Here is a 12,179-nt window from a genome sequence, read left to right as displayed (position 1 = left end):
ATTCATAAGTTTAAAGTACACCACTTTTTCATCACAGTTGTACAACTGTTCATCTGTGAATTCACCAACTTGAATCACGTTATGCAGAAATTCAGGAAATGCTTCTACCATTGTAATACCATCAAGTAGATTTACCTACAAGACTAATCTGGGATATCCTGTGATGAGTCTTCCCTCTCCAAAGCCATTCTTCAAAAGCTTTAAATGTGTCATCATCTCCACCAAGTAGCATATGAAATTAAGTGCCTGGGCTTATGCCTCCGTAGCCAGGGGGGAGGGAGCAGTAGTGCATATCACATGCTTCTTGATTAGACCGGGGTTCAAGCCTGTCACCACCAAATACGGAAATGCGGAAAGGTCAGGGAATGACCACCGCATATCCCGGAGCAATATGCCCTTAGTTGCTAATGCTCCTAAAAACCAAAACTACAACAACAGCCTGTGCTTACAGTATTACCACATTTATGGTACTCTTTTGCTACACTATACTACACTTCCATAGAAACCACTTGTATAAGCATTGGTCCACATCACTGTTTTTGCAAAATCTAGTTTTCCTTCTTTGGAGACCTGCTTCATCTTCAGAATATCATTGAATGAATGCAGTTTTTCTTCCTCTTTCATCCAACTGCATAACATTCCTTTTGGAATTCCACTCATGAAATATACCACATTTTCTTTTGCCACTTACTCTTTCGATAATCTTTAACTTTTTTCAGCTGTATAATTTTTTCTTTTGGTTGCCATTACTTCAGCCCATTACTGACTTACCCGTTCGCCGTGTATTTATTTCTGATGACCTAGAATTTATTGTGATTTGAAAAACTAAATCAAAACCAAACTGTCCATTGTATCCATAAATCATTTGTCAGTTCATGTATATTTTTGTCTAGTTCTGCCCTAGCAGTTTTTGCTATCCTAAGTGTAACTTTTAGTTGAAGAAGGGATATCATGCTGTTCTTTACAAAAATTTACTTTGTAACTAATGTAATGCACTTGACCAGAGATAGCTGTTTGTGCAAGGGCTGTTCAATAAAGAATGATCATAATTTTACTTTTTTATTTTATTTTTTCACAACATACTTAATATAATTAATCATCCACATTTTGATGGTCCTTTTCAAAGTATTTCCCTTTTGATGAAATGCACTTACTCCAATGTTTTTGCCATTCTTCAAAAACGGTGGGAGCCATTTTTTCACATGTGTTTTTTAGAATCACCTCTGATATCTTTACAACTTCTTCTGATGACTGGAAATGTTTTCCTTGTAACTCCTTGTAGCTTTGGAAATAAAAAAGAATCACAGGGTGCTAGGTCAGGGCTGTAGGATGGATGAAGAACACATGTGACATTAATGCTGCCTAAGTACTCGATGACAATATGAGATATGTGGTCTTGCATTATCATGATGTAGTATCTGCCTGCATGCAGTTGTGGTCATTTGTGACAAATGTGATCCCACAGTGTGTGTAGTACAGTTCTATAGTAAGATCCTGTAAAAGTCATATGACATGGCACAACATTCTGGTAAACCTTAAATGTCATTCAAGGTTTACCAGCATGTTGTGGCTGTTATCATCTCTTTTTTTGACATTTAAGGATTGTTAAAAAAAAGAGATGACCATAACCTTTCCTGCAGAAGTGACAACTTTTTCTTTTACTGGTGTTGGCAATGATGTAGACTTCCAAACAGAGCTTTATTGCTTACTCTTTGAGTCAAAATGACAAAGTCATGTCTCATCTGCTGTTATCATCTTGTGCAGAACTTCACCATCTTCAATAACCATCTGTTGTGGCTCCCCACAAACCTCCATGTTAACTTGCTGTTGCTCAGGTGTAAGTAGTCTTGCAACCCAGTATGCACAAACCAAACATGTGTCATGTGCAAATGGTCATGGAGAATACCAAGCATGCTTCCTAATAATATTCTCAACTTCTGCCAGTTGATATGCTGTTGTGCAATGATCTTCTCTCATGATTACAGAAGCAGTATTTATGGTTTCTGTGGTGACAACATTGGTTGGAACTCCTGGACTGCCAATTTTTGTGATTGAATCATGTCCATCTTTAAAGATTTTAAACCACCTGCAAATTGTGCTATACAGAAACTGAGATTTGCTATAAAACTTTTTTAACATTTCATATGCTTCAGCTGCTGTTTTCTTGAGATGGAAACAAAATTTGAGAGCAGCATACTGTTCCTCATGTGTCACATCCATTGTTATGTGTAGGCGAAACTGAACAGACATAAATTTCACCAACTGCTAAGTCACATCATGCACATGAGTCAGTCGTGCAGTTGCTATGTGATGCTGCTTGATTTGGTCTTAAATTTCACAGCTCAGTTAGAAATCGCAAGCAGTATGGTTAGTTGAAAAATTATGATCATTCTTTATTGAACAGCCCTTGTAATTAACATTCCACTGATATACTCTTTTATTGCATATCTTGCTGAGGGGAGAAGCTGGTTGTCTACAATAATAGGTCTCTGACAAGTCCTGTTGTTTACAAAAATTACTCTGCAACAGAATACTGAATATGTCAAAGCAAATATACAGCCAACCAATTTTTAGCTAATTTCCCCTCTTGGAAATACACTAGTAGGATGTACAGTAGATACGAGTATATACACTATTCACTTTTCTAGTTTCCAATGTGAAATTGCTAGTTCTTTGAACATGCTACTTTTTTTTCTTTTTTTTTTTCATAATTCATTTTGGGGCATGATCATACCCGCAGTATATCCAAAACTGTGTATGAAGAGGTGCATTACATTTAAGTTGCACTGTATTTGTTTTACTTTTTTTTTTTTTCCTATCCTTCAAGCTGGGTCCTCTGAGTCCAGTAGGATATGAATCTTTGATAAGCACTGTTCCCTCTTTATTACCACTGTTGTGTTCCTTTATGCACTTTAGAGATGTAGAGTTTTCTTATCTTTTTGAAAGTCCTGGATGGCTACTTGTTCTTCTCTTTGTTGTTATGCTTTGTTAAAACCTTTTCATAATTGAATATTTTAAAACAAGCTAACTCCTGTGTTGATGCATTTCCTCGCATGATAATCTTGGACCTTGTATAAACTGACATAGCAAGTTTCTACGAAACCTAGCATTTGAACTTGTTTTGGGAATGGTTTGAAATTTAGTGTTGATAGAATATTATATTCAAGATTAATGAGTCTACTGTTGCTGAGGTTAACTACAGCTGGTTGTACAGAAATTTTGGCAGTTGTTGGAGAGAAAACATTTAAGATACCCACCACAGGTTGATTAGCGGAGTGAGTGAGTGAGTGAGTGAGTGTTTTGTTAAGCAACAATTAAATTTTTGTTCTGACTTTTGCCAGATTACTCCCACTTTTTTAAAAGTGAGATCCTCCACAATAACAAAACCAAAAGCAACACCGGAATTCCAGCAGCCGACCACAGAATGAACACAGAAGGAAATGATATGAATTAGCAGGAGACAAACAACCACACTACCCAAGGACAGCCAGTAAAAATTCTTTCAGAATGGCCAGATATAATCTCAGAAGCAGGGACCAAAAAAAAAAAAAAAAACAGTGTTTGTTTTAAAATTTCATTTTCTTTCATTTTATTATTTTAGTTATTTATTACTTTATATTTAATATTAATTTATGTTAAATTACTTTTGAGTGATTCCAATTTAATTTACATGAGTGTGTGTGTGTGTGTGTGTTTTTTTTTTTTTTTTTTTTACTTTAATTTATTATTTCCTTTCCCATGTAAAACAAAACACACAGATAAAAATATCCGGCATCCCCCTCCCCCCATACTTCTCCTTCATCCCATGCACAGTACTAAGTACTATAGGTTTTGATACCCTTCGTGTTTGGGGTTTTCATAAAAAAAAAAAACAAAGAGAAGGCTGTTCATTGTTTATCTTTAAACCTGATGTGCACTGAAAATATCTTTGCATTATATACCTCATAATGTATGCCACTATAAAAAATGTCCCTAGGCCCTCAGATTAACTTCTTCTTAATCTTGTCTTCACCTCTCAATTTTTCACTCCTCCTTATCCAGACCTGATGTCAGTATCTTAATCTTGTAGATATAAGCTTAAGGTATTGAAGTATAAATTTATTCAACCCACAGCTGCAAGTTTAGTATTGCATTTGTCATTTATTAAAATGTTGTAAAAGAGATGATAATTTCTGTCCATTTTGTGTGTTACATCCAGTTGCATCCATTTTATTTAAAATACTCAATTATCTTTTTATAATTTTAGTAATTAAGTTGATTAGAAACATCTAAAATTTCAGTTTCTGATTCAGATGTTATGCTAATTTTGGTTTTAAGACTTATATTATCCCTTCTTTCTTCTCTCTCTCTTTAGATATGTTAAGTTAATTGACATAGGTCTAAAGAAGCTCAAGAGATGTGTAACCTCTTTGAGCTCCATTATCCTTTGGTCATAAGATTTAGAGCAAGTTTGGAGCTTATTTTTTGATAATTGTAGTACATTTAGGAACCAACAAGGTATAGAAAGTTGCCAGTTTATCACTTGTAATTCAGGATTTTCTTACTTTAAAATTAATTGTCCACCCATGCCATGCCTTTTCACACAAGATCTGTGTAGGATACATTATTATTGCCAGCTTGTTTATACTTTGATTATATCTGTCTTTATATTTTTAATCATACAGCTTCACTGTAATTTACATGAACAAGTGATGCTTACAGTGAAATTATTCCATCTCATCTACAGTGTAATTATTGATCTGCTAAATTTTAGATAACTAACATTTAATTCTAAATTTGTGTTAATTTAAAACTGATTACTATTAATGGCACATTTTTCTTAAGATTGTGCATATTTAAATTAGCATCTCTGTAATTTGACCAGATTTTATCATCTTTTTCTTTTCATATATCCAGGAATAAACTTTTCTTCTTTTTTTTATCGCATTCTAGGCAATAAATGAGCTGTTCAAGTTAATGCGACTCTTTGTAACAAAATACAATGATAGCAGTGAGCAAGAACTGAGGGAAATACACCATTTCAAAAGAACTACACTCCGTTTGTATTTAACCGTTTTAGATGCAAGGGCATGTTGGGCTACCTTGATTAATGCCCTCCGTGTGCTTGTGGAAACCACTGATGATCGTTTCTTTGTAATTTGCAATAATGGATTACCACTTCTCTTTCAGGTTTGTTTTAATTCATTTTTTTTTAAATTTATTCTGTGAGATGCCTGAATTTTTTATATACATTTGATTGAATTTGTATTTAATTTTTTTCAATTCTTGCACAATATATACAGACTTTTTGGATATTGTCACCATTACACATTAAAATATAACTGATGTGTTAAAAACATGTGTTCCTTAATATGATTTTTCAGTTTATATTCTGCAGAAGAGGACTAACTTCATTGTAGGGCAGCCACATATTGCACTCAGCTGATGGATGGATCACGTACTTTTTTGTTGCATCATGCAAATTCAAAGAACTATAACACAACCATAATTACTCAAACTTAGGTTATTGTGGAGGAAAATCAACAGTAGTAGTAATTCTGATTTGACATTTTATGTGTATAAAGTCAGAAACATAGGTGAGTTATTCTTTTGTGCCAGTTTTTGGCTTTCGTGTGCGTGTGTGTTGCAAATTTAGGATCTTGCAAAAAAATAAATAAATAACTATACTCAGACTTGGTTGTACTATCATTGAAGAAACCACAATATTCCAAAATATAGAAGAATTGCAAGGATATTTGCTGATGCTATTGGGGGCGGGAGATACACAGACTAATAGATTGACAGCAGCTGAGAGATGAAAGTAATGCTTCTAAAGTAGACTTTCAGAATAACAGCACCTTCGGGGATTGAAGTTGTCGTTATTTCAAATTTTCTGTTATCTAGAAAGTTTTATTTTTAATATATTTAATGCATAAATAATGAGGCTAAATAAGAAATAGAGAGATTAAGAATGCAATTTTATTAACTGTACATAAAGATTAAGAATTCAGTTTTATTAACTGCATCCTGTAATATGTAAACATAAACATACTTTAGTATATAAACATAAAGGAAAAGAATTTTCTATTCTAGCCGATCCTCTTTGAATATGTCTGCTTTAGATGTAGAGAGTACATTTTCTTGATGGTCTTCTTCAGGAATAGTAACTGCTTTTTTCAAAAAAATTTTCTTATATCACTTTGTTTCGTTGATGCTCATTTTTTGTTATCATGGTGTTTCACAGTATGTGCGTTTGTATTACTTCTTCCATAGTAATGCTCTATCCTCTCCCATCCCACAAATACACATTGGATTTTCTTCTACAAGCTCTACCAGTCTTTTCTTTAACCCATGTCCATATTAACATTGTTTGGAACATTCATAGACCAGTTTTCACCCCAGGCAGAACCGCAAAGGTAACATGCCCCTTAGCAGAACCGCTCCATCTTTCCTGCCATATACAGTCTATATCTTGCTGTAACCTTTTCTTTTCTACTTTCAAATCGTGTCTTCCATACTCTCTTCCCTCTTCTCTACAAGATTTTATTCCCATAAGTTCTGTTCTCTTATTATTCTTAATTGCATATTCCATTGTCCTTTTAAGTATAATCAGATCCATTGGTTCCTTTCCTGCAATAACTTGCAAAGCATCATTTGAAACAGTTCTGCAGGAACTTGTCACTGCCAGAAGAGAGATCTCTGTGCTGAAATAAGACTTCTTTTAACGAGGCTATTAGTCACTCTATGTCCCCAAGCACATGCATACGTCACAATCGGTAGAAATATACATTTATAGAGGAGGTCTAAAGACTTGCCTTTCACTCCCCATTCTACCCTTGAATATGTCTGCTTTAGATGTAGAGGGTACATTTTCTTTAGATGTATAGGATACATTTATTTTTAATTTTTTTTTTTTTATTAATTTTTAAATAAAATCATCCCCACTTTATCTCAATTTCTGCACATGAGGCAAAAAGGACATCCTTTCATCCACAAACTCATAGATACTTGACCAATGGGGCATATGCTATCGACGTACCAATTATTTTTGCAGTTGAGCTTCCCTTTGAGCAGAACTATGGGAGTTTTTTTCATCGATATCTCCATTTTATGGACCTCAGCCCATTTCTTCACTTGTCCCATAGCCCTCTTAATTCTTTCCTCCAATTCTTTTCTAGACTTTTCCACCACCATTATTAACAAATCATCAGCATATGCTATCAGTTCACATCCTACCCACTCCTGAACCAGTATCTCATCCAGTACAATATTCCAACTATAGGGACCGATGATTGAACCTTGTGGAGCACTTCTTGTAACTGCCCAAGTACACTTTATTTTTCTCATTCTTGCTAGAAAGCTCGGCCACCACATATGATCAAATGCCCTCTTAAAGTCAAGAAATATACCCAGGACATAATTTTCTGAAGTCTCTTGTGCATATGGCACCATTTTAACCACAGCATCTTCAGTAGATATGCCCCTCCTAAAGCCAAACTGCCTAGGGCTGCTCATTCCACTACTCTCGTAATATCCCTCCAATCTATACATCAACACTCTTTCAAAAACCTTTGCAATAACCGGCAGTAATGCCACCGGTCTATATGATCCGGGATCCGTCCTCTCTTTTTCTCTATTCTTTATTAATATTTTAACGTATGCTTCCTTCCGACAGCTAGGAAAGATTTTCTCATTTAAGCACACATTGGAGCAGAATGGTATTAAGGGTAAGTTGCTACAATGGATAAAAGGATGGTTAAGTGGGAGAAGACAGAGGGTGGTAATCAATGGGTGCTGCTCTTCGTGGACTAATGTTATTTGTGGAGTCCCACAGGGTTCGGTGTTGGGTCCGCTGTTGTTTTGTATATTTATCAATGATATTGATGAAGGTATATCAGGCTTAGTTTCGAAGTTTGCAGTTGATTCAAAGGTTGGCAGGGTTGTTAATGACAGTAATGGCAGTGTACTACTGCAACAGGATCTAGATAATTTGGGCAGATGGGCTAAGAAGTGGCAACTGAAGTTTAACCTTGACAAATGCAAAGTACTGCATATGGGTAGAAGTAACCCCAGAGAAACATACCAACTGTGTGGTACTACACTTAAGGTGGTAGAAAATGAAAAAGACCTGGGAGTAATTGTGCAGTCAGATATGAAGTTTTCTGAGCAATGCAGACAGGCTGCCAGGGTTTTTCAATGATATATAGGAATTTTGCTAGCAGGGAAAATCAGGTGATTGTCGCTCTGTATAAGGCAATGGTCAGGCCATGCCTTGTGTCTGGAGGCCTCATTTTAGAAAGGATGTAGATTTGCTTGAACTTGTACAGAAGGGCAACAAGATTGGTGAGGAGAATGAAGGGATCCTCTTACCAAGAGAGGCTTAAGTTCTGGAAACTAGGCGCCTGCGTGGTGATCTGATTGAGGTGTATAAGGCCTTGAATGGGTTGAGCATGCTGAATTCTGATGGGATCCTTCCACTTGTTCGGATTACGAACCTAAGGGGACATAAATTAAAATTAAGAAAAGACAAGTGTAGAATAGATGTGCAGAAATTTGCCTTTAGCCAGCGGGTAGTTAATTGCTGGAACAAACTTCCATCTGTTGTTGTGGAAGTTGATACGTTAAATAAATTTAAGGAGGAACTAGACAGACATTTGGAGGGAATGGTGCGATTTTTTTTTATTTTTTATTTTTATTTTTTGGCTGATGCTGCATAAGCTCATACACTTGCTTTCTTGCATCACATGCCACTACTACTACTACTACATTATATAACTCTACCAATTCCTTTCCAGATTTCAAACCAAACTTTATCACTTTGGATAGCAATCCAGCTAGGGGCAATAGACACCCCCCCCCCATCCCACACACACACACACACACACACACACACACCAACCAGCATTTGAGGAATTCTGGGTCAACCTGTGAAGCAGTGAAGTTAGCCATAACAGCCATGCCCTGTATAGACCTAGAAGAAAAGGAAACCAAGGACATACAAGAGATGATGTACGGGAGATTTGGGAGAAAAAAGTGCAACATTTGATCTGGAAGTCCCATAACTGTTCAACCCCAGGGATAGATAAGATCCACGACTACTGGTACAAGTTCACCTGCGTACACACACACACACACACATACACATGCATATAGCAGGACAATTCACCCTGCTATATGCGTGTGTCGGGGTGCCATATGATAAGGCACCTTGACACAATCCCAGATTCTCTAATTCAAGGAATGGCCTGTTTCAAGGCTGAAGACAAAGGCACATATGCAAACCCTTTGAAGTACAGACCGATCACCTGTCTCCCAACAGTGTACTATCTGCCAAGATCTTGGCCAGTTTCTGAAGTCTGACCACTTGGAGAGCCAGAACATCATGGCTAAGCAGTAGAAGAAATGTCAGGAGCAGGAGTGCAGTAGCACATGCTCTTTGAGTCAACCCACACTGGACAAGCACAGCAGATTATGGTCCATTTCCCTCAACATGAATTGCTGAGGAGGCTTCCCCCCCCTACAGTTGGTTGATAATGCTGCAATTTACTTTTTTTTTTTTTAAGTAGATGAGAAAACGACGTAAGGAGCAGTTGACTATTGACATGGCAGTTATGGGGCAAGCCTAAAGGAGCACCACAACCTGTGCACCGCCTCGACTACCACAAGTCCTTCAACTCCATGACCCATAGCTGGCTTATAGAGACAGTGAAGATCTATGAAGTCAACACAACACCGATAATCACGAAGCAATCATACTGAAATGGATGACCACCATCAAGGTTAAGAAAACTGTGACCAGACTGATCCCCATCAGAAGAGGGATATTCCAGACAGGTCTCCTGAGTCCACTATGGTTCTACACTCTTAGAGGTTGGTCCTTGAGATTGTCACAGACATGCTCTCAGACATGCTCTCAGATAGACAAGCTGTACTTGCTACCTGGCAGTCTAAAACACTGATGGAACTGATATTCGGGTGACACTCCAGACAAGTGGACCCAATTTCGGTGAGGTCCGGATGGTCTGTGACAGCCAAATGCTCTGCTTGCACCTTCACGATGGTGAGACTGTTAGTAAACCTGGATATGACCTCCATGCACAAGTATGTGGTGGGTGACCACCCAGGTGTGAACCAACGTAAGCAAGGGTCGAGGTGTGGCATCCACACCACATGGAGGAATGCCGCCCTCTATGTTACCAGGCAGTACCAGGTGGTAGATGACTCTCATCAACCGGTGCAATACCGCCACTTTGCTTATTGGAGGCTTGAAGTGGTGGAACCCATGTTTAGTCTCTAGAGCTAAGTTCCAGTTAACCCTTCCCTATCTCTTCCGTCATGCAGTATGATTGATGACTTTTGAGGTTATGATGAACATCGTGGCGACATCCAATATTCCTTACATTTCGAGGGTACAGCTCTAAAACGGTGTTCGCAGGCCGGCTGCTAGTTAGTACACTGGACCAAACCTATTGGTAACTCTCTAGGAGGCTTCCGGATCAGCTAGTGTATAATCTTGCTACCTCTACTTTGCCAGATAGTGACTGGAGGGAATCCGAGTAGTGTGTATGCCGGGAGCATTGTCAAGGCCACGTTATGTCAAGGATCTGGGTATATTCTTACCATGTGTACGCCATATCCAAAAATTTCAATACTTCATACAGCATGTCCCACCCACTTTTTCTTACTATTGAATACACCATGAATTGTCAAACTAATAGAGCAAGTTTAATCTGCAAAAAGATCTAAACCTCCCAAACACTTCCTAATTCATTTCATAAATATACATGGTCTCAATTCCAATCTCAACGATGTCCATTTCTACTTGCAGCCTGCCAAACCCCATGAACCTTTTCTGACTGAATCTCAGTTATCGGTTGATTCAACTACTGCTCATCTCAGATGCCAAAATTTTTCGCTGTATGATTCCTTTTGCCTCAAAGGTGGTACTTGTGCATATGTCCATTCTGATATTCCCTGTCACAGACTTGGCAATTTGGAATCTCCTCTCTTTGATCTTCTCTGGCTTAAAATCTCTCTACCTCATTGAAGCTCTTTGACTTCCTCTCTTTGCAGCTTGACTTTCTCCAGTCCAACTTTCCTAACTGAGGTAATTTTCCTTGGTGATTTTAATGTTCACAATTCCAGCTGGCTTCCATTTTCTAGTCACACCGACCCAACTGGTCAAGATGCTGAGGCTTTTGAAATTACTAATGACCTTGCACAGATTGTTCATTTATCTACAAGAATACCAGACAATCATAATCATACAACCAACATGCTTGATCTTTTTCTCACAAACAACCCTTCTAAGTACACGGTCAAATTGAGTGGTCCTTTAAGCACCTCAGATTGTCTCTTCTCCAGTGGGGGCCTTTATCTCATGGCTATTCCCAACCTCGTATTGTTTGGCATTACAAGAATACAAAATAGGTTGACCTGCAAGATTTTTTTTTCTTCTTTTCCTTGGTCAGATTACAGTTTCAAAACTTCTGATGTCAACGTTTGATCAGATCATGTCAGTGAAATTATTCTTGCAGGAGTGGAATCCTTTATCCCACAGTACCACTTTAAAATCTCGTCCTTTATCTAAACCTTGGTTTTCCAATAAATGTACTAAGGCTGTTCAAGAGAAGAATGTTGCATATCCTAATTCGCTTGTTTTTAATTCTTCAGTTACATTTTCTGCCTACACCAAAGCTCACAACAATTGTAAAGCAGTTATTAATAGGTCCAAACTAGAGTTTGAACAGGCTAAGAGTACAAAATTGCTTCTTGACCTAATGGTAGCCGAGCATTCTGGTCTCTTGCCAAAGCTATTGGCCGCAACTTTTGCCCATCTCTGTTCCCACCTCTGTCCAAACCAGATAGTTCTGTTGTCAAAAGGATGTCAGAAGAATTTTGACGGATGAGGAGGCATTGAATGGAGCGTGTTAGGAATGGTGGGAGGTGTTTTACCAAGATCATTAATACATGAGCTCAAAGAAAAATGGGATGCTAGCAGGTCAGCTTTATCCTTGGCTGAAGTGACAACAGAACCAACTGGTTTAGACAGAGGTGGGAGCAGAGATGGGCAAAAGTTGCGGCCAATAGCTTTGGCAAGAGACCAGAATGCTCGGCTACCATTAGGGCAAGAAGCAAGTTTACTACTCTTAGCCTGTTCAAACTCTAGTTTGGACTGATTAATAACTGCTTTACAATTG

The 12,179-nt window shown here is 37.7% G+C and overlaps 1 protein-coding gene across 1 annotated transcript in view; it reads left to right on the top strand.

Moving 5' to 3' along the window:
* The window catches only part of puf (ubiquitinyl hydrolase 1 puf), a 1,022,896-nt gene that overhangs the window by 866,123 nt on the left and 144,594 nt on the right, over positions 1–12,179 (top strand). Inside the window, exon 69 of the mRNA XM_090376705.1 lies at positions 4,933–5,169. Coding sequence (XP_090232831.1) covers positions 4,933–5,169 — 237 coding nt within the window. The remainder of the gene's footprint in view (positions 1–4,932; positions 5,170–12,179) is intronic.

Source organism: Mastigoproctus giganteus, chromosome 6 (genome assembly GCF_048544385.1).
Source record: "Mastigoproctus giganteus isolate SK-2022 chromosome 6, ASM4854438v1, whole genome shotgun sequence".
In the NCBI taxonomy this organism is placed as follows: domain Eukaryota; kingdom Metazoa; phylum Arthropoda; class Arachnida; order Uropygi; family Thelyphonidae; genus Mastigoproctus; species Mastigoproctus giganteus.
Note: the sequence above shows the minus strand (reverse complement) of the source record. Positions and strands in the feature narration are given on the sequence as shown.